This window comes from Plecotus auritus (assembly GCF_963455305.1).
Source record: "Plecotus auritus genome assembly, chromosome: 5".
Classification (NCBI taxonomy): Eukaryota; Metazoa; Chordata; class Mammalia; order Chiroptera; family Vespertilionidae; genus Plecotus; species Plecotus auritus.
In genome coordinates this window covers 85,955,257-85,982,112 of record NC_137776.1, presented here as the reverse complement: position 1 = coordinate 85,982,112, position 26,856 = coordinate 85,955,257, and the positions used below count along the sequence as shown (strand labels likewise).

At 39.8% G+C, this 26,856-nt stretch overlaps 1 protein-coding gene across 4 annotated transcripts in view; it reads right to left on the bottom strand.

Annotated features, from left to right (window-relative positions):
• Positions 1-26,856, bottom strand: part of DPP10 (dipeptidyl peptidase like 10) — a 728,831-nt gene that overhangs the window by 543,213 nt on the left and 158,762 nt on the right. For all 4 annotated transcript variants that reach the window (XM_080667876.1, XM_080667877.1, XM_080667878.1 and 1 more), the window contains exon 2: positions 21,628-21,742. In XM_080667876.1, coding sequence (XP_080524002.1) covers positions 21,628-21,742 — 115 coding nt within the window. The remainder of the gene's footprint in view (positions 1-21,627; positions 21,743-26,856) is intronic.

Here is a 26,856-nt window from a genome sequence, read left to right as displayed (position 1 = left end):
CCACATTTTAATATTTTTATTAAATATCTTTAAACTTTTATTTTATGTTATGTTATCTGGAATTATTTACTAATAAGGATTTTTATTTTATCCCAATTGTCCCTAGAACTTATTTTAAAAGTAATCCATAAAAGTAATTATTATAATTAAATATGCTCTTTAAACAATAATTGGAAAGAGATATATATGTAACTTAAGGATCCATTTCTTTGGCTTCATTCATTACTGAGAGTGAACTTTATATCTCATTCCTTTTTTTCTTTGTTCTTTTCTTTAATTTTCTTTAGCTGCTATGCCCCATCCCTGAGGTATCTTGAATTTTTCAGTCCTAGAATAAAGACTTCTTTCTTCTCCATGTAATGAATATTTAAGCTTCTATTTTACTAGCCTCCCAGGCTGGCTTTTTATCCCCTATAGCCCTTATCTGCAAGTCTCATCATAATCTTTTTGGGTGTTTAGCTATTGTATTCAAGTCTCTCTTTTCCAAATGCCCCCCCTCCCTCACCCCAAACCCTCCTGGATATTAGTATCTTTATTTCACAGGGGAAAAAAAGAAACTTAGGATCAGCAAGGTTAAATATCATCTGACAAAGGTCAGATGGTTAGTAAGAGTCAGGACTGAAACTGGAACCTATATCTCCCTGACAAATCAAGCAATACTGTCTCTCAAAATGTTCTCATTCAATATTCTCTTTAATTACATCTTTTTCAGAAGAGACAATATACAGTTTTATAAATGATATTTTAAGAATAGTTTTAATGAGGTTAGCCAGAGAACCCTTCATCCAAATGAAAGTGTACTCCTCAGTATACCCTCTCCAGACCTTATTAGCACCCCATTATGCTCCAAATTGCCAATGAACAGACATTGCCACAACCTTCTCTTTTCTAAAACAGAGTAGTGTCACAGCATTCATTAAAATGTGGGGAGTTCAGTTTGTTTTCCTGGAGAAAATTATCTAGAACATGTCAGCCTACAAGTCCAAATGTACCCTCTGATCATTGTTGCACACTACTTATTATTAGAACATGTATGACACACATTACCACCTGATTACTCAGGAAATTAATTTATGTTGGAATCTTACTATTTGATACATTTTAATCATCTTCTCTATATTTTAACTCAACGGCTACACTTATCAAACAGAGAATTCTGCATTATCACAAATTTATCCCAACAACTCATTCAAACATAAGAAGGTACCGCAGAAGAAAACTGGCATTAGGTTGTAAGTAATTTAAAAAGATGACTCCTCATTTAAAGCTCTGTTCTGAGAAATTGTCAGAGACAGAAATTCTGAAATTATTACCTGTTCCCTAACATCAACAAAATATATCTTAAAGTTAATATTCACCTCCCATAGACCTTACTATTTACCAATAAGCTACTGAGTAAGGTATCTTCAGTCAGTCTGTAATGAAATGTGAGATGCCTTTCTGAAGTGTGTAAGTGAAAGCCTGAGAACAGAATATATATTAATAGTTGCTATTAAAAGGAGACATATTTGTTAATCAAGCAGGACTTCATGATTATGGTTTTAATTATGAATAGCAGCACAAAAATCCAATGAGACGCATAGCACAACAATAATCACAAGTATTTATAGAAATTGAAGCAGAGTAATCATTTGTTAAAATAGTTGCAAGATATAGAATTTAGCTAAAACATTTCGTTTTCGATACACAAATGTACTAGCAGAACTGAAATTAAGTAATTCCCTCCATGTTCTTTTCTCTGTTTCAAGAGTAACAGTCTGTAATTTAAGATCATAGACTGCCATTGGTATATCTGTTTTTTCTTCCAAAAATCCCACTGTCTTTTAAAGTGGTCTTTTGAAATAAGTTAGTTGCATAATCTTAAAAGAAAAGAGAATACGCTTGAGTATTGAATTGAATAATGACTAAGACATTCAATTCTTAGTTTGTCTTTTCTAAAACTAATTGTGTTACTTTTTATCTAGTTTACTCTTGACATCGGAGGTTCAGAAGTATTTCTTTTAATTAAAATACTATTTGAAATAATTTCCTGTTAAAACAGTAATAAATAAATAAAAAAAAACTAACTAGTGCATTCATCTTCTCAAACCTTCCCACAAGAAGAACCAAGCCATTTCCCTTTTCCACTCAGGTGACTCCCTCCTTTGTCTGGATGCCCAAAGCACCACCATCTTTATTTCCCACCGCCAATGTTTAAATCTCAATTTATTATTAATAATTACTCTCATTTTCCATGCTAGTGTCAATACAGACTCAGCCCTCTAGTGCATTTCCAATTTAAACATTGAATAAAGGGTAACTAGTTGAAAATATAGAATGGAAATCATAGCTGTCATGGGTACATTCCATATATATATATACTTTTTAATTTTTTCCATCACCTTTTATACCCTCTATGCCCTCTTCCACCTCTACCCACCTCAACCCCCTCAGAAATCACCATATTGTTGTTCATGTCCATGAGTTCTCTTTTTTTCTCTTTTGCTCAATCTCTCTACCCCTCCCAATACCCCCTAAACACACACACACACACACACACACACACACACACACACACACACACACACACGAGCTGTTTGCCTGTTTGTCTCTATTTTGCTTGTTGTTTGTGTATTTCCCAACCAGTCAACAGCAAACCTTTAAGTTATATTTTACTACTTAACAGCTGAAGCATTAATTCCCCTCTTATTTTCCATTTTTCCCCATTTATTTTCTTGCACTAGGATGTTGAAACACTATACAGCAGCCTAAATAGGGCCAAAATTGATGTTATCTCAAATCCTATCTAATAAAAGAGTAATATGCAAATTGACCATCACACCAAGACACAAGATGGCTGCCCGCATGTGGACACAAGATGGCCACCACAAGATGGCCACCACAATATGGCCGCCACAAGATGGCCTGCAGGGGAGGGCAGTTGTGGGAAGTTAGGGGTGACCAGGCCAACAGAGGAAGGCTGTTAGGGGAGACCAGGCCTGCAGGGGAGGGCAGTTGGGGGGGACCAGGCCTGCAGGGGAGGGCAGTTGGGGGAACCAGATCTGCAGGGGAGGGCGGTTGGGAGCCAGCAGTCCTGGATTGTGAGAGGGATGTCCAACCGCCCATTTAAACAGGTAGTCGGACATCCCTCAAGGGGTCCCAGATTGGAGAGGGTGCAGGCTGGGCTGAGGGGCACCCCCCCACACGAATTTTGTGCACCGGGCCTCTAGTTAGATATAAGATCCCAAGTTCTTTTGAATGTTTCTTAATTTGTCACCTAAACAATAAGCAAAAGTTTACTATTTACCAGTTAAGAAATTACTTGGCTTGTAATCTAAATTTGAGAAATAAAAGTAAATATTATTGAGCAGAAAAACAAGCCCGGCCAGCATGGCTCAGAGGTTGAGCATCCACCTATGAACCAGGAGGCCGTGGTTCAATTCCGGTCAAGGCACATGCCCAGGTTGCAGGCTCCATCCCCAGTGTGGGGTGTGCAGGAGGCAGCTAATCTATGATTCTCTCTCTTCATTGATGTTTCTAGCTCTCTCTCCCTCTCCTTTCCTTTCTGAAATTAATAAAAATATTAAACAAAAAAACAAGACACAAGGTATGTCCTGGTATGCCATGATTCATATGCTTAGAACATCAGCCTGTGCACTGAAAGGTCACAAGTTCAATTCCTGGTCAAGTGGGTGTACCCAGGTTGCAGGTTTGATCCCTGGGGGCATGTGGGAGGCAACCAATCTCTCTCTCTCTCTCTCTCTCCCCCACCGCCCCGTCTTTCCCTCCCTCCCTCCTTTCAACTTTCTTTAAACATCAATGGAAAAAATATCATTGGATGAGGATTTAAAAAAATAAAAAATAAAATAGGTAAGGACATATATAAAAATCATTAGGTCATTAGGCAAAGTACTCAGCTCACTAAATGTCAGCGACTGTCATTATTATTATTATTATTAAAACATTACAATGTATTAAAATATGTAAGTCTTTATGAAACACCTTTGAATTTTACAATTTCAGAATCACAAAAAAAAATTGTTTTGTTTTTTTTTTTTTGTTCTTTTGGAATATTCATCTCTTTCATAGTTGTTCCCTTCAACCAAAACATTTCCGTTATGTTCTGGTTTTACCCTATAAGAAGCACATTATTGAGTTGCTTCTTATAGTTAATGAAATGTTCACTCATAAGTATCTTTTTTTAAGGAAGGGCATTTGATCAGATTGAATTTAAGGTAAAAAATGAATGTGAATCTCACAGAAAATAAATTATAAATCAGTCTTGTCAATGGAGGAAACTTCAAGCAGCATGCTACCTACTATTGCTGTGAGCAATTCATCCATTCAAACAGAAGCACAGAAAGAATTAGTGCATCACATAACATGTAGATGCAGAAAATTACCTTTATTCCTTTTTGCATGCTGGGTGTTTCCTTTTTGTATTTTTTTCTTTACCCTTTTCTTACTCTCTAGTATATTATTTGGCAATAGCCAAGTTTCTTGAACAAAAGCCCAGTCAAATCCTCATCAACTCTACTAACTAAAACCAGTTCTGATTCAGATTAACTCTGTATCCTCTAAAGTCTATACACACTACTAATTGAATTTATTTCCTAAATAAGGTTATCATCCAACTGATGTTCTATATTTCTTGACTACATTTCTAGCATGTGACATTCATATAGAAAGACATTTTAATGATAAAGAAATGCATTTTAAATTTAACTATGTGGGAAATAGCTCAATTCTGACCAAAGCTATGTGTCCACTGAGTAGAATGAAGAGGCTAGCTGGCAAATAAGTTATCAATTATATATTTATTTATGTATCTGTTTCTCCCCTTCCTGTCCATGCCTTTTTCTTCACCAAACATGGAGACAATATTCAGGAAACTTACATTAAATATGAAATACTGAAATATGAGTTCCAAGTAATATGCCTCCGGCAGTGCATTCATCGTCCCATATTTTCCCAACACAAAGCTATGAACCTATTCTCCCATTCTCTATTCTCAAACAGGAACACGCAGTAATGTTGCAGCAACAGCAATTCGAGTTAGGAGGTCAGATTCTAGTCCTAACTCAACCCTTAACTGGCACATATGCCCGAGGCTATATCTCTCAGTCCATTTAGGCATAATTTTCCTCATTTATAAAGAGAAAGGCTTCGGTGGAAATCACAGTATTTCCAGCTGTGTTCTGGGGACTCTAACAAGCCCTCTCAGGACAAAAGAGGGGAAAGATGCAGGTTATGTGGTTAGTGCTTTTCAACAAGAACAGAGAATAGCTCTTCTTTGGGATGTTTGACTTCTTCATACAGAATTTTACTAAAGCACCCTGGACACACAGTGGAGAGCACACACACACACACACAATGTAATAAAGTAGCTGGCATTTCTAAGATCCCCTAATTTCTGTAACAGTTTGTACTAGTTCCCCTTGTTTTCAGAAGAGACTCTGAGTGCTCATCAAATAAGAACTGCATTTTTGGGTTCTGAAGGGCTTATTAAATTCTACCTCAAACTTGTCATCATTTAAATAAATAAATCAGAACTTTAAAATTTACTCATAGATTTAATTAGTCAAGAGTCAATTATTCAAGCATGCTAATCATTCTCAAACCTCTTTCTAGACCTTTATTCAAATTAAATCTCCTGAGTTTCAGTAGAAAACCTAAATATGAGAAATGTACTTACACAAAGGCTTCTCACATTCTGAGAAGGAAAATTACACAATAACACACACACACACACTCACACACACACACACACAGATGATAAGTAGTATGGCCCTACTTGAGCCTTTGAGCCTTTACATAGCCATGTTTAAGCGGCTTTCTCAGATATACTATTTGTTTCAATCACATTACCATGAGCAAATTTTGTGTATTATATATTTTATAACTTACAACAGAGGTCTGCAGAGTGTGGTTCATGGAAAGATGGTAAATTTAGGTCTTAAAAGTAAAAATTATACTAATAATCTTATTATTTTTAATGATACTACTCTTTTACACTGGGTTAAAATTTTCAGTCTTAGTACAAAGCAATGGTGGATGAAACTGCAGGCATCTTATAGTCATCATTTGTGCATCAAATATACTACTGTTATTCTATTCTTTACTGCATATATGATAAATTAAAAAGAAATGCAGGGGTGGGACAAAGCATGCTTATAGTTATAGTACAATAATATAATGATTATAAATAAAAAATAATAAACTCTATGTTTCACATACTCATAATTGTGTACCTACTTTTGCCCAACCCTGTACAGCTAACCAAAACTTAATGGGATGCAGTGAAAGCATATATATAGCTTTAAACATCATTAAAAATTATTTCAAATCAATAGCCTAAACTATCATGTAATTTAAAAAAAGGGCAAACTAACTGAAAATTAGCTAAAGAAATCCTATCTAATAAAGAGGGAATATGCTAATTAACCATCACTCCATTACAAACATGGCTGTACCCACAGCTGAGGCCAAGTTCCCATAAGGAGCCTTAGAGTATTCAGCAGGGACCTGAGGCTACGCCCTCCCCCGCTGCCATGGGGCTTGACAGGGGACCTCAGGCCATGTCCCCCACCTGGCAGGGCTTGACCAGGGACCTTAAGGTGCGCTTCCCGTCTTGGTGCTGGGCTAGGGGACCTCAGGCTGCTCCCCCTGCCCCAGCACCAGGCTAGGGGACCTCAGGCTGCGCCCCCCACCAGGTGGGGCTTGACAGAGGACCTCAGGCTGCACCCCCTGCCCCAGCACTGGGCCAGGGGACCTGAGGCTTTGCCCCCCTTCCTGGCTGGGCTTGACAGGGGACCTCAGGCCCCCCACCCAGCGGGGCTTGACGGGAGACCTCAAGATGCATCCCCTAAGGCTGGGTCAGGGGAACTCAGGCCATGCCCCTGCCAAGCGGGGCTTGACAGGGACCTGAGGCTGTGCCCCCCCCCCCCCGCTGGTGGGGCTTTATGGGGGACCTGAGGCTGCACCCCCCTCCAGGTGCTGGGCTGGGGGATGTGAGGCTGCACCCCCCCCCCGCCTGGCTGGGCTTGACGGGGGACCTCAGGCCATGCCCCCCACCCAGCAGGGCTTGACAGGGAATCTCAAGCCATGTCCCCCACCTGGTGGGGCTTGAGAGAGGACCTCAAAGACCCCAGTCTGGGCTGGGGGACCTCAGGTCACGACCCCCATCCTGGCGCTGGGCCAGGGGACCTGAGGCTACACCCCCTGCCCAGCAAGGCTTGACAAGGGTGGGACTGGCCAGGTCTGGATCTAGCCCAATGGAGGGGGGGGGTGGCCAAGTCTGGGTCTCACGCGATTTTGAGGTGCATGTGGGTGGGTGGGGACTTGACTCTGGGTCCCGTGTTGAGCCCCAGACTCTGACAGGAGGAATGTTTTCATATACATTTTACTAATTTTCTTTCATCTCTGACACTTCTATTATAGAGAAAGGGCAAATAGCAATATTAAATTATTTCCTCTAATTAATCCTGTTTTAATGTGCACGAATTTCGTACACCGGGTCACTAGTAAAATAATAAAGGTTAATGATAAATGAAATAGAGAATAGCAAAACAATAGAGAGAATCAATAAGATAAAAAGTTGAAAAGATCAATAAAATTGACAAACTTGTTGCTAAGATAAAAGTGAAAGAAGATGCAAGTAATCAGATATAAAACTAGGAGCATTACTAAAAAATCTTACGGAAATAAAATGGATTTTGAGAGAAATCTATGGACAACAGTATGTCAACAATTTAGATAACCTAAATAAATTGGGCACATTTCTTGAAATACAAATTACTAAAGTAACTCAAGAAGAAATAGAAAATCAGAACAAACTTATAACAAGAAAATAAATTGAATCATTAGTAATAATAATAAAAAACTTCCAAAACAACAAAAATTCAAGAGCAGGTGGTTTCACTCGTGAATTCTACCAAATATTTAAAGACTAACAAATGCTAATTGTTAGGTTGCGGAAAGAGGAAGGTAAGAGGCCAGAATGGTGAGGGATTACGAATTTATTCGATCATCCACACACCAGGTGGCTGAGCCCCAGTTGGCTTCAGCACCCAGTGACTGGAGTCAACGGTTTTTAAAGGACTTTGACGGGCTTTTTCTGGGCAGAGAATTCTCTGTGCAGGTCTGGAGGGAAGAGATAATGGAATGTGGTCTCAGCAAGTAAAGAGTGGTCTCAGCAAAAGGAAATGTCCATACTAACATGGCCTGAAAAGTCAGTTCCCAGGGGGGAAGGATATTGATTCAATTGCTTGATCAAACCTAACACTAATACTTCTCAAATTCTTCCAAAAAGAAGAAGAGGAAGGAATACTTACTAACTCATTCTATAAGGTTAGAATTATCCTGATCCAAATCTAGACAAAGACAGCACAAGAACAACTAATTAATTTTCTTTATGAATAGATTCAAAAATCCTCAACAAAATATTAATAGAGAATCTCAGAACTATTTGTTTTTATGTTTAAATTAACACACCAAATTTATAAGCATATCAAAAAAATTATTTATCTTTAATAAAGGCACTTTGCCCAATGAATGCAAGGGTAGCTCAACAGCCACAACATCAACAAAGAAAATCCACCAATATGCCAACACATTAATAGAAAAAAGGAAAAACACATAATCATCTCAAGAGATAAACAAAATATATGTAAGAAAATCCAACACTCTTTTTAAATGAAGACATTAAAAAATAGGATTAAAAGAAAACTTTCTAAGTTTGATTTAAAGCATTTACCAAAAAACAACCAAACAAAAAAACAGTTCAGATGATAGTCAGTTATGAAAGACTGAAAGCTTTCCTCCTATGATCACTAACAAAACAATGATGCCTACTTTCACCATTTTGATTCAATATTTTACTAAAATTCTAACCAGAATAATTAGGTAAGAAAAAGAAATAAAAAGTAGTCAAAATGGAGATGAAGAAGTAAAACTATCTCTATTTGGATATGGCATTAGCCTCTCTATATAGAAAAGCCCAAAGACTCTATAATAACCTACTGCATCTACTAGGTTAAGGGTACAGCCTCAACACTCAAAAATCTGTTGCATTTCTATATACCAATAAAGAACAATTAAAAATGTATTAAGGGATCAATTCTATTTATAGTAGCATTCAAGAGAATAAAATACTTAAGAATAAATTTAACTAATGAGGTAAAGAGTTTTACACTTAAATCTACAAAAATTACTGAAATGTGACAATGTGGATGCGCATGTAAAATATTATGCTAAGTGAAAGAAGTCAGACCAAAATGCCACATATCACTTAATCCCCTCCATATGAAACACTCAAAATAGGTAAATCTATAGAGACTGGGAGGTGATTGTCAGGAGCTGGGAGAAGGAGGAAACTGGGAGTAACTGCTTAAGGGACTTCCTTTGGGAGTGATGAAAATGTTTAGGAGTGAATAGAGGTGGTGGCTGCACACAGAGTGCAACATGCTGCTGAATTGTTCACTTTAAAATGGATAATTTCATAATATGTGACTTTAATTTTAATAAAATTGTTATAAGCAGCATACTTTCAGTCAGAGAAAAAAGATAATGAATGTGATGGGGAGATAAGCTAACTTGAGTAACTAGAACTTCTGAGTGGTGAACTGTAATCGATAAAAAAGAAAATTCCTCATCCTTGTTCCCCTAATGTTATCCTATATAATAAAGAGCTAATATGCAAATTGACCATCACACCCTAACACAAGATGGCCAACTCCATGTGGTCACAAGATGGCCACCATAAGATGACCAGCAGAGAAGGGCAGTTGTGGGCGACCAGGCCAGCAGGGGAGGGCAGTTGGGGGCGATCAGGCCAGCAGGGGAGCAGTTAGCTGTCAATCTGGCTGGCAGGGGATTGGTTAGGGGGTGATCAGGCTGGCAGGCAGAAACAGTTAGGGGCAATCAGGCAGGCAGGCAGGTGAGCGGTTGGGAGCCAGCAGTCTCAGATTGTGAGAGGGATGTCCGACTGCCGGTTTTCAGACATCCCCCGGCACTCGGACATCCCCCAAGGGGTCCCAGATTGGAGAGGGTGCAGGCTAGGCTGAGGGACAACCATCTCCCCCCAGTGCACTAATTTTGTGCACTGGGTCTCTAGTCCTATATAATAAAAGGGTAATATGCAAATCGACCAAACGACAGAACGACTGGTCACTATGATGTGCACTGACCACCAGGAGCAGATGCTCAATGAAGGAGCTGCCTCTAGCCCACAGCCCCTGATCGTCTCATCGGGGCCTGCCAGCCAACTTCTCAGTCCCTTTCCCTGTCAGGCAGGATTCGATTACCCAATGGCAAACAGAGAACCCAGGGTGGGTGGCAGCAGATGTGGGTGGCACCTGACCAAAGACCCCACCCCACCGGTCACCCGACAGACAGAGGGCGACCAGCAACAGGGGATGGGGACAACGAGTGGGGCGAGGGTGGTGGGGGGAGAACGGCCAATCTCTCGGTCCCTTCCTTGACTGGCAGGCTCCAATTATCCAATGGCGAATGGGGAACCGGGGGTTGGTGGTGGCAGGGGATGGAACTGGCTGCCAGCAGGCGGAGAAGATGGCCCTAATTGTAGGCCAGGCCTAAGGACCGTACCCATGCATGAATTTTGTGCGCCAGGCCTCTAGTATAACTATATGATGCTGCAGAAAAAGCAAGGTAAGCTGTGAGTCTAGGATCAGAGATATTCTACACCCTAAGCAAAAGCTAAATTGTGATGCCCAGATTCAAGTCACAGTCTTCCAGTAAGTAGGGATGTTTCCCAAGTCTAGTTTCCCTGATTCCAATTTTCTAGAGTTTACACTCAGATGAATAATCTTAGACCAAGAGAAGTACTATGGAAGAACAGACCAAAACATTGAGTTTTTTCCAGCAAAACTATTTTTTCCAGAACAAAGGCAGGAAGTGGCATCTTATTTAGTTTAAAGTGTTATTTAACTAAGGTTAATTTTTTTTCTTATTTTACATATAATGTTTCTTCTTATATCTTACTAGAGGCCTGATGCCTGAAATTCATGCAAGGGGCTTGGCCCCCGCCACCACAGCTTTGTCTTGAAGGTCATCTGGAAGGTCATCCAGTCTAATTAGCATATTACACGTTTATTATTATAGATAAACAAACTTTGGAATGGGGTGACTTAAGTTACAGTTCAAAGAATTGGATGTTAAAGTCTTTGGCAAATAATTACATATATTAAAATATCCCCTTATACAAACACAGGGCCACATGGATGTTAAAACATGTTTTACCCCAGGAAGATGTAGCCTCTCCTTTAAGGAACCCTTGCTTCTAAATGATCAAGCTCTCTTGTTCCCCTATTATTAGTGGTCAGGCTTTCATATTTCTCAAGTAAGCATTTATATTAATTAGAGCAAATAAAAACATGAGAAAATTATTAAAGTTGTATAGTGACTTAAGTACTTTTTATTCAATGTGGTTTAGGATAAAAATGTGTACTTATTTTTATCATGGGCATTTGTTGTCCCTGAAAAAATATGATTTCCTGAATAAAAATTCATATAAAATTTGCAGGCACAGTTTTCAATGCCCACTCCTGTCATTTCCTCCCTATCTATCCCTTGTCTATCCCAGCCTAATTCTTTCTGTGCTGTGCATTCCCTTAAAGAAATATACACAATCTATTCACTAATTTTAAAAAAATCTAGAGGTAGAATAAAGCAGAGCTGTTTTTTGTGTTTTCTTCTGAAATGTTTATTGACCATACTTTCCTTTGGTATCTTAATCATGCATCTTAATCTATACTTCAAAAGTTAAGACATGTGCTAAAGCCAAAAGGGCCTGGGATAGTGACCCTGCTTCTTCATGGTCCAGTTGTATGACAGGCAATCCTATATAATAAAAGCCTAGGTGGCATCACACCCTTGTGCAATACCCTTGCATGTTGCCTTTGTGCGACATCATCAAAAGATGGCCACCACAAGATGTCTGCCACAAGATGTCTGCCACAAGATTGCTGTTACAAGATGGTCGCCACAAGATGGCTGGCAGGGGAGGGCAGTTGGGGGCCATCAGGCCGGCAGGGGAGGGCAGTTAGGGGAGACCAGACTGGCAGGGGAGGACAATTAAGGGTGACCAGGCCAGTAGGGGAGGGCAGTTGGGGGCAACCAGGCCAGTAGGGGAGGTCAGTTGTGGGCCATCTGGCCAGCAGGAGAGGGCAGTTAGGAGTGACTAGGCTGGCAGGAGAGGACAATTAGAGGTGACCAGACCAGCAGGAGAGGGCAATTAAGGGCAACCAGGCCAGCAGAGGAGGACAATTGGGGGCGACCAGGCTGGCAGGAGAGGGCTGTTGGGTGTGACCAGACCAGCAGGGGAGGGCAGTTGGGTGCAACCAGGCCAGCAGGGGAGGGCAATTAGAGGTGATCAGGCTGGCAGGGGAGCAGTTAGGCATCAATCAGGTTGGCAGGGGAGTGGTTAGGTGGTGATTAGGCTGGCAGGCAGAAGCAGTTAGGGGCAATCAGGCAGGCAGGCAGGCAAGTGGTTAGGAGCCAGCAGTCCCAGATTGTGAGACAGATGTGTGACTGCTGGTTTAGGCCCAATTCCTGCAGGGTCCCAGACTGGAGAGGGTGCAGGCCGGGTTGAGGGACAACACCCCCCTGTGCATGAATTTCATGCACCTGGCCTCTAGTCTACTATAACAGCAAGATTCAACTGAATATAGATTATGAATAAATTAATAACAGCTAAATAAATAGCTAATAAAGTAATCATGTACATGGTGTGAGGATAAATAACACAGTATGTGTAAAGCATGTAGTACAATATCTGGCATGTGATAAGCAATTAATAAATAAATGTTACTGATTAAAACAGATTCTCTTTCGACTCTTGTAAAACAAAACACTTTATAATGTAAGCTAAATCCATTACTGATCTTATTGGAGAATACCAAAAGAGGAGAATAAATAAGGGAATCAAATCTAAGTAATTATTGAAATGTAGCTGTAAAGCAAAGACAATACAAAACAAACTCTTAGTTTACTAATGCTCAGAGAAAATTATTTTTCATTGAACATCAGAGATAAATCTACTAGAAAAGTAACAGCAGTACATGTTATCTGGGGAATATTAGAATCTGTGAGTTTCCCTTTGGCAGCTGACTAGGTTATACCATATTCAAATGTGTTCATCTGTGCTGTTCCTGGGAAAACAAGCAGAGACTATTTAGCTTATGCCTATCAATACAACAGGCCTCCTTTTTTAAATTAACAAAATTGAATAAGCAATTTGCATTTTGGTTGATGTTGATGTTTACAAGTGAGTAATGCAAATCTCACAATCTGCAAAACATTATTTCCCCCTCATAAAAGGATAATGGGATAGTTTGATTGTTGCTTTGACATTTTAAAACACAGGTCAGATGTTTAAATGATACCTTTTAAATTACAGCTGCCAAGAGATTGTTTGTAACATAATATAACATGACATTTTAACTAACTATAACCAGGAGCAATTACTTTGGTAGAATATAAGAGTAACCAGAATAAATTCATTTTGAGTTTTTGCATAACAAAAACAAATCAGCTGTCACCAGGCCAATACAGTATTTAATTTTACTTAATGCTGTTTGGAAAATGATACATATATTTTTATAAATGGGGACAGATTAACCTTTTTAAGCCTCATGTAGAAATCTGGTGTTGAAGACAATAGGTAGAGAAAAGTCTTTACTACATGGTCACATTTGCAGGAACAGTCAGGAGAGGCCATGAACTCCCTCAGTCTTACATCAAGGTTAACTGAATCATTTCATCTGCCATGCTTTCTCCAATATCAAGGCACCTAAGTCATCCAAATTCTCAGGCCTTAACTTGATTATCTAGAAAACTACCATTTTTAGGTGGGTGTTTTATAAGGAATGGATGAGACAATTCCGCACACTCTGGAAAATATAGGTAAGTTGGTAGTCCTTAAAAAAAAAAAAGCATACATACTTAAATATTAACTTCTAGTTTTCTGTCTTCCTTGTTTATTTTTCTGCATAGGGTTACTTAAATTTCTCTAGTTCACTTCCTTGGTTCTAAATCTTGTCTCAAATGAACTATTTGAGCATAACTTCATGGATCAAAACTCTTATCTGACATCAACATCACAGTACCAATTCAACCTGTGTAAATTACTCCCCAGAATGGCTTCTGAACCTACTGTAAAATTATCACTATTCGAGATACTTCAAGAGTGAAAATAAAGGAATTTATATAGAGGAACTGAACAATCCTTATTTAATTCTTATTTAACTGAGATCGAGCAGAATTCTGATGTCTTAGACATGAATGCTTGGCTTACTTTATACTCTGATTGACAGGTAATGACCAACTCAGGATGCTCATCTAAGGAGGATAGTAAAAGAATGAGTAATTGTGTAAAAAGCAAGAGCTAGAGCAGGGGTAGGCAAACTTTTTGCAAGGAGGGCCACAATGGGTTCTTAAACTGGACCGGAGGGCCGGAACAAAAGCATGGATGGAGTGTTTGTGTGAACTAATATAAATTCAAAGTAAACATCATTACATAAAAGGATATGGTCTTTTTTTTATTTCAATAGTTTTATTCATTTCAAACATTTTAACAAGAAGAATGTAAACACTAATTATTATAATTTGAAACTTCAAAAAATGGAGGAATCATAGCACAATAACATACCTTATATTGAAGATGGCAAAGGCAAAATAAAATTGCCTAACAAAGGAAAGGTACAAAAGCCTTTCAAATTAAACTTAAATATAATAAAATAATTGAAAACTAAAACAAATAGAAAAGAACAAAATATGTAAACAGTAAATTAAACATTTTCTTTAGTGCAACTTCCAAATTATGCCCGGGACGCAGATGTAGATGGCAATGTAGACTGGGTTGAAAGGTTTTTGGTCTTTAAAACATCAACTTCAGTGGGAACAGTGTTGTTGGTCTCCTTTTTAGCTAATGCTCTGATACTGTGCTCTCCAGGGGCGTGTCTCCCTACATCACCACGATAACGTGTCTACGCATTCCTAGGGTGATGTCGGGGGACGCGTCCGTCGCGGGCATTACAAGGAGCCTCTGGAAGATTGAGAGGTTGTTCCTTCTACTGAATGGGCGGATATAAATCCGCCCACTCAGAAGAAGGAGCTGCGGCCATGTTTCCCGACGTTGCCATGTTAACACTGCTGCTGGTGAAGGAGTGGAGGGGAGAGCAAGAGAACCCTCTGCTCTTTCGGCTCCGCGGGCCGGATAGAACAGCTGAACGGGCCATAGTTTTCCCACGGCTGAGCTAGAGCGAATGATGAAGACACAATTCACTACTTTACCACTTTGTCTTTAGTCAGCTATGCTAGTAAATTAGCCTGATGACCCTCTTTCAACACTGACTGATTACACACATCAATCCAAGGGCAACAGGTCACTGTGGCTGAAGAATTGGGGGAATATACACAGTCCACAGGTGGTAAGGGACTGAAGAGCTTGATCAATATCCTCTACCAAATATTTTGTAACTCATAAAAGAGGCATCTCTCTTCTCAAACATCTCCAAATAGGTACCTATGGTGCATGAACTGTTTTCTGACAATGTTCATTCTCATTCTACATATTAAATATGAATATGATACTGCAAAATATGTGCATAGCTATGTAAGACTGCTTTCCACAACTTTCAGCATGAACACACACTCACACATGTATAGAGTATAATTACTTATCTCATAGGAATATATTATGAAAATAAATGCAAGTACTCTTTTTTTTTCTTTAAATGAACTCAGTACAACAAAAAAAGTGGGCTTGATCAACACATTCAACAAAGTCTGTTTTTTAATCAGAAAAAATTGGACTGAATAATTTGTTCCTTTCAGAAATAGCCACTTGTTAAAGAAATACATAAATGGTTAACCCACTCTTCAAAAATAATTAGGACTTCTCTTCACAAGGCAGAGAATTTGTTGACAATTTGGAAAATAAGACACCTGTGTCAAATTACTTCTGTAATAAAATTTGCAATCAAACCAAAATTACAATGAACATGTGTTTCTTTGGTTATAGGCTTGCATTCCTTAGCACTTACCTGAAAAATGTGATGCTATTTTGAGCAAAACAGTTTCTAAATCCTATCTTAGACTAGATAACTTTTTGTATGTGTTCCCCAACCCCCCCAAAAAACCACTAAATATATTTTCAAGGCAGAAGAGGCTTAGTGAAAGAGCTTACCAGGTTTAATCTGCTATAATATCTGTTATCAAACAAGCCACTATTATTGTTGTCATTATTATTATACTAGAGGCCTGCTGCATGGATTCATGCACCAGTTGGGTCCCTCAGCCTGGCCTGTGGGGATCAGTGGACCTCTGCGCTGCCACAGCCTGGCCTTACCCACCAGCTCGTCGGGCCTGCTGTCCACATCCATCCCATACAGCACTAAGTAGCAGGCAGCCGGGGAGGAGACCGAGCCAGGGCTCGGTGCTGTGCAGCTCCCACTCATCCAGGACCTGCTGCGTCCGTCCCCACTCGGGCGTGCAGGGGGAGTGTTCATGGGCAGCAGGGCTAGCCAGCCGTGAGCCAGGCGTCTGGCACCTGTCTGTCAGATGAGCAGTGCTCCAGCTGTGGGAGCCCACTGATCACCAGGGGGCAGCTCCTGCATTGAGCATCTGCCCCCTGGTGGTCAGTGCACATCATAGCTACTGGCCAGTCGTCTGGTCATCCGGTCACTGAGGCTTATATATATATAGACTAGTGGCCCAGTGCACGAAATTCGTGCACATTAAAAGGGGATTAATTAGAGGAAATAATTTAATATTTCTATTTGCCGTTTCTCTATAATAGAAGAGTCAGAGATGAAAGAAAATTAGTAAAATGTATATAGAAACCTTCCTCCTGTCAGAGTCTGGGGCACACCATGGGACCCAGAGTCAAGTCCCCACCCACCCACATGTGCCTCAAAATTGCGTGAGACCCAGACCTGGCTGGCTCCCCCCCCCCCCCCACTGCATTGGGCTAGAACCAGACCCGTCCAGTCCCACCCTTGTCAAGCCCCGCCAGGCAGGGGGTGTAGCTTCAGGTCCCCTGGCCCGGTGCCAGGACGGGAGGCATGGCCTGAGGTCCCCCAGCCCAGACCGGGGCGGAGAGGATGTGCCTTGAGGTCCCCTGTCAAGCCCCGCTGGGTGGGGGTCATGGCCTGAGGTCCCCCATCAAGCCCCGCCAGGCGGGGGGGGGGGGGGGGTTCAGCCTCAGGTTCCCCAGCCCAGCACCAGGAGTGGGGCACAGCCTCAGAACCCCATCAAGGCCCACTGGCAGGGGGGCGCAGCCTCAGGGCCCCCGTCAAGCCCCGCTGGGCGGGGGATGCGGCCTGAGTTCCCCCACCCAGGACTGGGGGTGCACCTTGAGGTCCCCCGTCAAGCCCTGCTGGGTTGGGGGCGTGGCCTGAGGTTCCCTGTCAAATCCTGACAGGTGGGGGGTGTGGGCTGAGGTCCTCCGTCAAGCCCCGCTGGGGGCTAGGGTGGGGGGGGCGTGGCCTGAAGTCCCCTGTCAAGCCCCACCTGGTGGGGGGCATGGCCTGAGTTCCCCCGACTCAGCACTGGGGGTGCACCTTGAGGTCCCCTGTCAAGCCCTGCTGGGTGGGGGACATGGCCTGAGGTGCCCTGTCAAGCCCCACCGGGTGGGGGGTGCAGTCTGAAGTGCCCCAGCCTGGTACTGGGATGGGGGGCATGGCCTGAAGTCCCCTGTCAAGCCCCACCTAGTGGGGGGCATGGCCTGAGGTCCTCCAGCCTGGCACTGGGGCGGGGGGAGCAGCCTGAGGTCCGCTAGCCCAGCACCAGGACAGAAAGTGCACCTTGAGGTCCCCTGTCAAGCCCTGCTGGGTGGGGGGCGCAGCCTGAGGTCCCCTGTCAAGTCCTGTCCGATGGGGGATGTGGCCTGAGGTCCCCTGTCAAACCCCACGGGGGCGGGGGAGGGCGTAGCCTCAGGTCCCTGCTGATTGCTCGTTAAGGCTCCTTATGGGAACTTGGCCTCAGCTGTGGGTGCAGCCATCTTTGTGATGGAGTGATGGTCAATTAGCATATTCCCTCTTTATTAGATAGGATTAGATCATAGATATTAATGCTGTGATAAACATTAAATGATCACTTCCCCTTGCCACAAACCAAAGATGCCATTTTCTTCAACAAAAAAAACTTAAGGTTAAAGGAGATAGCTGATTTGCCCAAGCTCATATAGCTATAAAATACATATAAATTTCTGACCTCTATCCTAATTGGAAGGATTGTTCTTGAGTCAGCCCTTTGTACTAGGGTCTAGTTATCTTTTTACCTTGCTGAATAATTTCAGGATCAGAAGTTTCATCTCCTGATATGAATTTCCCTTCCTGGTTGAAAGTTTGCAGTGGTTTTACCTAGAAAGCTGCACCTTGGGAACATATTGGTGAGCAAAGGGTCCATGAGGAGGGGGAGGGAGGTGCTGTACTTTATCTTCCTGTGGGATGTTTTCCCTGGTGGATCTAGTCCAGCACAGATGAGGGAATTCAAGCCAGAGGATAAGAAGAGGAAGACTTTGGTGCAATTAGAGCACTAGAATCTGCACACAGACAAGCACAAGCACATGTGCCAATTCAAAAGTCCATGGTAATGGTCTTGATGCACATTCTAGTCCTTAGAACTGGAGGTTAAACAAACTCAGATTTTTTTTCCTAATTTGATAACTTCTAAGAGTGATTCCAGGCTTCTGACTCCAGTCTTGGATGATACCTCATTAGGTTTCTGGCCTTATATTTCACTGATATGTTTGATTTGAGCCCTTCATGAAGGCCATGTAACTAGGCTAATATTTATGCTTGTTTATAACTCAAGTACATCCCTAACGACTGTCATTACACCAATCCACTTCAATTTTGTAATCTTACAGGCCCCACTGGCATTGAGTTTACAAACACAGAGTGTAGAACACAAGTTGTCTGATCTCTATAGCAATACCTTTCCCACCCCAGCATACTGACTTCCATTTTTCATTTCATAATATATCTGCCAAAATTAATAGTGAAACCTTAAGACAATTGGACATGTGGTATGTGAAATGCACTTAGTAAACTGTAAGTCTAAATAATAGTTCCCACTTCCATTTATATGATTAACCTCATATGAAATTAAGTCCTTAGGTTGGGGATGTGTGGGTTGTTGTTTTTTTGTGTAGTTGAGAAAGAGGAGGATAGGAGGTGATAGATATAATGCAAGGGGAGATCAGCTAACTACCAGAGCACCTAGAATGTTGTAAGAACTCCATAATTACCTACAGGAATAAATGAATGGACAAACAGACCACTGAAGACTGACTCCAGATTTCTACCTGTCATAATTTAACATGGAAATCACAGGTCTATATCCCTGAGAGATTTATACTTTTATTTGGAAATCTCCCTCATGTATTGTGTCAAGTGATCAATAATTACTGAATAATAGTGATCATAAGAGGAATAACAGTAGCAGTGCTAGAAACTATGTTAAACGCTTGAAGTATATGATCATGTATTCCTCATAATAATACTGTAAAGTTGGCATTGCATGTTATACCCATAATACAGATGAATGAAATAAGGAATAAGGCCAAATATCTGACCAAGTTCCCAAAACTACTAGTAAATCATAGAGTCAGAACTCAAACTAAGGTGTGTGTCTTGCCAAAGCCTTTGCTTTAATAAATGAATAAGTATATGACAAAATGAGTGCAACTATACTGTGCTTTTATATTGAGACAACTTGAAAAGGATTGAATAGAGAAAGTTTAATTCAGTGAATGGCAAATTCTATAAGGTCTGCTTTATACCAACACTCAAGGACCCCTAAGTGTCAGTATGGAGTAACGAAAAAAAATGGGAGAAAGAGAATCACCCACCAGGAAAGATACTAGAATCAGGATGGAAGGAAGCACACAGGCACCATGGCACACATTTCCTCCTTCTGGTTAACAGTCACCAATAGGAGGCCATTTATCTGACTCTTTCATTTTTTTAATAATTGTGCTGAAATTCTTATGTTTAAGTGAAACACTTTTCTGAATGTAAGCTCATCTTCCATTAACAAAAATTCTTGGCATTCTGAAGCAACTTGAAGCCATTGCTCAATAACACTGAACTGCAGATGTACCCACGAGGCAATTAAGACAGAGTTCCTAAAGAGAATGCTGGATGAGCCAGCTCTTATCAAGAAATGTTTCCTTTCTCTTTTAAAATTATTTGTCTTTCCTTTTCTTCTTCCTGATTCTCTTAATTTCTCAATCTCTTCATATGTTAATTAAGAACTGCAAAGTATATTTTTGAGGAGTTATACATTTCAAGTCTATATTTTTATAAATAAGGTATATTTCATAAAGTACCACATTCAAACAATTGCTATTGCTATTTGTATAATTAGCCATCACAATTGTTGACTAAACGACTCTGAAAGAAATCTATTTTTAATCACATTTTTTTTTACATAAGGCAACATGTTTAATGAACTCTCAAGCAACAAAGCTGGGGTAGAAACTACATAATGACAGAACAGAACAGCAACACAACATTGAACTACATGCTACAACTTCATAATACCAGTTGACTTTTGAACTAGCTCAATTCTATACTGGAAATGACCATGTTTTATAATTCCGAGTTGTATATGGTGTCTATATGTATAGTAGTTGAGGAACTACTGGGTGGGTTGTAGAAGTATGCCAAATTTATTTGTTTCTGGAAGACAGTTTGATAGTTTTAAAAAGTGAGCAGCCTTGCCTGGCTGGCATGTCTTAGTGGTTGAGCATCGACCTATGAACCAGGAGGTCACAGTTTAATTCCTGGTCAGGTCACATGCCCAGATTGTGGGCTTGATCCCCAGTGTGGGGCGTGCAGAAGGCAGCCAATCAATGATTCTCTCTCATCATTGATGTTTCTATCTCCCTCTTCCTCTCCCTTCCCCTCTGAAATCAATAATAAAAATCTATTTTTTAAAAAGTGAGCAGCCTTTCTCTGCCATCCATATTAGCACCTACTAAAGAGTAGTAAAACTTCTGTGTACTGAAATAATCCCCAAAGAAGAATTAAACCTACTGAAAATTTACACATGTATGTTTAACATTGCAAAGGAAAGAACACAATGCAAAGATCATTGCAAGGGCAATCTGGAGTGGTTCTTTAGACAGAGAGAGACTTAGACTGTGAAAAGTATAAGGAAAAGGATAAAAAGAGCATTTAGAGACTTAGCTCATTGTCTTTTGATCTGATCCTCTTTGTCCCTCAAAGCCTCCCTTACCATTGTCACTACAGTTGGGCTATTAACCAAATATATGGAAACTTTCATACTCCAATCTCTCATCTCCAACCCACAATAAAAGTCCAGTGTCCCCCGAATTTATTAAACTAGCAAACATAAGTCTCTAAGTAGCAATGGAGTCCAAAGATCTTGCCATTCTCCATGTATATATTTCACATTTCAGCTTCCTCAAAATATCTTGCATGATATTTAAACAAAATCACTGTGCCATTTGCAAAATGTCTCGATGCACATTTTTTTCTTTATTCCAACCAACACTAATATATCCTAAGATACCACATACGGCTACCCTCTTAAGGCATTTGAATGTGCAATGATCATCCACAATACTGTCATAAGAGAGGAATAAAGACAGATTACCTGGGGTTAAGAGGATGACTGACATAGTGATGAGTGAGCAAACAACTAAAATCACCAGCAGGGCAATAGCAATCCCCTTCCAGTTTCTCTGTGGAGGGCTGTTACTTCCCAGCTCCTACCAAGATAAAAAAAAAGTTTCATAATTATACATGCTCCAAGAGAAATGCATTCATAAAAATATGATTTGGTGCATGGCACAATCACAGTTTGAATGCTAATTAGAATCCTTTTCCTCTTTGGTACCTCATCTATTTATTCTAAGATGCATTTATTATAAATGGCTATCTTTGCAGGGGGCAATCTTATTTCTCTATGAGATAAACCAGGAGAGCTTTATGACTATTGTCCAAAATGCAGGTTATTTTAAATGCACTGACTATAAACAGTAGGATAATAGCCAAAATACTCTGCAAAATAATTATGGAAATAAAGTATTCCCATTTACCTTTTTTTTCTTGCAACCAAGGAACTTACAATAAAGATTTAAATACAATCATTCTCAAAGCACTATAGACTACGATTTTAACTAGATGAGAGGTATCAGATGAAAGATGGGGAAATCATTCAAAATGCCGCTCACTGCAGAGCTGTGCACAGTTGTCAACACAACAGGTCTTTTAAAACAGTTCCCCCACCACTCATAAAAGCAACAGGGGGCAGGAACTACATTAAATGAGTGCTTCTCTATCAATGGTTAACAGCATCCTCTCCCTGGGCAGCATGCATGATATTATCAAGGAGGTGATATTGATGGGGAAGGATGAACTTGAGCATCTCTCACAATGCACAGAGTAAAGCTCTTTATTTCAGATGTTCTGTGTTTTGCTCTCTTGACTAGAAATGCGCAAGCACCATTCACCAAAGAGCAGAACAGACCACACTGGTTTGAAATGAGGGCCAGATTTTCTTTGCAATATAGTTTATGAAACACCGAGCCTCCTGGTTCTTCCTGCCCCACCCCTCAACCCTATTTTCTCCTTCCCCAAGAGAACCTTCTTTATTCAGAAATATTTAAGTGATTTGGGGACAAATAAATGAAATATGAAGTTCGCTGTGATCATAAATCACAAAAGAAGCTATAGGGGAACACTGATTTAAACAAAGATAAATGGTATAGAAAACATTTAATAAACTATAAATGGGTTCCTGTGACTCACAGGTTAAAAAGCATTGAAGCTAATTTTCATATAGTGAAGTTGGCATTCAATTTTTTTCAAAAATGCTTTGGACTTGAACTAGGCTCTCTATAAACTTAAGAAGCCCTGGCCTATGTGGCTCAGTTGGTTGGAGCATCATCCCGTGCACCAAAGGGCTGTAAGTTTGATCCCTGGTCAGGGCACAGAGCTAGGTTGCAGGTTCAATTCCTGGGAAGGGCATATAACCAGGTTGTGGGTTCAGTTCCCAGTCTGGATGTATATGGGAGGCAACCAATAGATGTTTCTCTCTCGCATCAATGTTTCTCTCTTTCTCTCTGTCCTCCCTTACTCGCTCCCTAAAAATAAATATAAATAAATAATTAATCAAGAAGAAACCAGGTATTTTGTTCTTGTTTGTGTTACACCATCTGAGATCAACCACTTTAAGTTTGTCTTTGAGGCCATGAACCAAATGCAACAGATGGCAATTCCACTTTTTTTTTTTAAGTGACTGGACCCACATCTCTTTTACATGCTTATAAATGCTTGTTATTCAACCTCTGTATACCTCATGCATTTTGGTTATAATTTCCGTTCACATTTCCCACGTAAATCAAGACAGTAGGTCCTCAAATCATCAGTGTTAGAGTAACAAATCAAGACAAGTAATAGTTGTATTAAGATCATCAACCATTTTCTGGATGCAATGTTACTGCAGGTTTCCAGGTGCGTTTATTGTTGTTGTTATTGTTGTTTGTTTTTGTTTTTGTTAGAATCTGCATGGTGAGATGATCAGTTATTCTCTATGTAAAGGCACCGCTTCAAGACTACTCAGAAGTCAGCAACAGGTGAAGAGATCACTGCTGTAAATCAAAACCTGGGATGGTCAGAAACTCTTATCTCAGGAACTAAGAGAATGAAAGAAGGGCAGCAAACATAGAAAGTGAGTGTCTGGGCCACAAATCAGAAATACATTTGTATTTGTTGACTCAAAGAGAGGTGAGCCCAGTACTACTGCTTCATACTGTAAGAAAAAGAAAAAGAGAGTAAGATTAAGAAAGTGGAACTGACTTCTCAGTCCAATAAAAGAATCAAGAGTAAATATGAATTTAAGTAAACTAATTCTGATCTTGATTCACTTTTACTTGAATTTAAAGCAAATTATTAGAGAAATGACTTCAGATTATTATGTAATTACCATGTGCTGTGTACCAGACATTGTCTAAGACAATAATAATAGCTTAGGAATCTTACTATGTGTTTGGTATTATACTGAGTACTTTATATTCATAATCTCACATAATCCTCATAAAGATAATGTGAAATTACTATTATTTTGACAGATTTACAGATGAGAAAAAATGGGATCTAGAGAGGTATTTATTCAAAAATAAATCCACTTTGTATTAATAAGTGAGAGATATCAGGGCCCACTCCATGAAGTCTGGGCCCTAAATCTGACTTCAGAGGACATTCTTAACTACTATCAAATGCTGCTCTAAAACTAAATATTTCTAGAATAAATTCATGAGGCAATAAAAAAAAAATCAATGAATCAAGGAATGATTTGTACACCAACATAATAATGGTTATACTTTAATACTTTTTCTTTAAGAAAATCCACAATTATATAAAAGCTTTCCTGAATTCTGGAATGCTTTCAAATCAATTTAAGTTTCCCCAGTCATATCAAATTGATAAAATATACCACTTTCAAATGATAAAACATGCTTGAATGATAATTTTTTTTCTTCTGAAAAGACACACATTAAGAATATGTGGTTCCTCTGGAATGATCCATCAGTGCCCAAGGCTTGTGCAAGTCTGCAGTTCATTAAGCTTGGGGACTGCAGACTTAGTGAACGGATTGGAATTCTGTCTTTTCCATTCCATCATATGTCCTGTTACCTAATTTTCCTCCTTCAAGCCCCTTTCATGTGTACCAACTTACAGACACTCAACCATTCAACACCCCTGCTCAACTGTCTTCTTTCAGAAGTTTCCCCTAATTATGAAAGCCAGATATAATTTTCCTTTCTCTGAAAAAAACATGTTTTAAAATACATTGCATCCATAGATTGTATCTACTACTTAATAGCGATAAGATTGCAAATATGCTTTGTAAATTTTTTGAGCCTCAGATTTTTTAAAAACTGTGAACTGTAATAATAATGATGATTATTTTAGCATCTTGCAAGGATTGATACATATGATTTAAAAACTGTTATTACTTCAATGTGCAATAAGGAAGCTCACACTAAGTGAACTGCTTGGGACTGTCCTCCTCCACACACTGGACAGACCACACTCACTCAGGTCTCGTCTCAAATGCTCCCTCCTCGGAAGCCTTGCCCAACCAACTTCTCTAAAAGCACAGTCCATTTCCCTTTCATTCCCCTCACTTAGCTTAAGTTTTCTTCATAAAGCTATCATTTGGGGGCATATCATTTACTCATGTATATAACAATATGTGTCAAGCTATTTGTTCCTTTTATCTGCCACGGTTTTCCAGAAGGGAAGCTTTATAACGTCAGATACCTCATTCATCTTGCTCTCTGCTATATTCTTTGCACTTTGAAGTGTTTGGCACATACAGGGTAGACACTAGATAACACAAAATGAATGAATGAATGAGTGCGTGAATGAGTGAATGGCAGCAACTATGATGATGATAATTGTAGTAATAATGGTGGTGATAGTGATACTAATGATTAGCACCATGTATAAAGAGGTCATATCCCTGTTGAAGGTATTATCTTCTTAAAGTGAGAATCACATCTTAGACAGCTTTCGATTACTTGACGTGCTTAACAATCTCTGGTTCTCTTAAAAGGTACTTCGAAAATTATCTACAATTAACTAAGTGGCATAAACAGAGTCCTGAAAGGGTATAGAGATACACTGCCACTAGCTAAGTAAGTACAGGTTACTAGTACAGTTTTAAAATGTAGCTACTTGCTAAAGATTAATTCACCATCGATTATTTTAACCTCATTAACCTGATGCTTGGATTCCAAAACACAGTTGCCATTCCTTAAGTTACCTTCTCTTCAACTATCTCCTGCACACTAATTTTCATTGCTGTGCAAAATGGTCCTAATTGGCTTTGCTTTTCAATGACTTCCTACAGCAAATACCTGAAAGCAATCAATGCACATGCCAGGGCCACGGAATGGGTAAGGCGCCATGTGGCAGCCTGAGAAATGAAACACGGAAGACACTTTCAACATGGTCATCGGGAGGCTGCAGAGGCAGAATGGAGCCACTGGGATAGTACGTTCCTGAGAGGTTTGGAGGTACAAGGACAGATATTTCATATTCCATATATAGAGGTGATTTGAAAGTCAGACCCTCGGTGGATGGATGCATCTGTTTGAACATTCGCTGCAATTGTCTAGATGAGACATGTTGGTGCTACAGACAAAACTAAACTCCATCAGTAACCTATTTATGTTGTAGTTACTGCCAATCCAAAAACTCATCACCCTTCAGAGAGCAGTTTAGTTTATAAGACAAAATGTCCAGGACACAGTGTACCTAAATTCAAGTGCATTTTTAATTTGTTCACGTGCAAAGGACAAAATGTTGAACATCATAAGCAGAAAACAGATGAGGTTTATATATGTTTTAATTTGTCAAAATAAGAAAAAAAGCCTAGCCACCAGTTTCAATCTTCTTAAAAAGATGCTTATCAAATGTGTGTAGTATTCCATTGTACTTCCCCATAGAGAACTCCCATATTCACTGTCATATGCATCATGAGAAGAAATATGAGTGGTGCATATTAAAATAGTCTCAAAAGTGATAACATTTAGAGAAAGATAAAAGGGACAACAATAATGTTTGCTGAAATTATGTCTGTAGATTGGATGTGGGTGTTTTAGAAAAAAATAGGTTTTCTTCAACCGCATGTTTACTTTTTAAGAACAACAGTGAAAGTTCTTTAAAATACCTATTTGCTACTTGAAAAGGAAAATTAAATTTTCAGGTTAGAGTAGTAACATTTAATGTCAGTTCTTAATTTGATTCTCAACACCATCTCATCCATCATTCAAAAACGCATCTCTTCAGTTTTCTTATAGTCCCTCCTTGT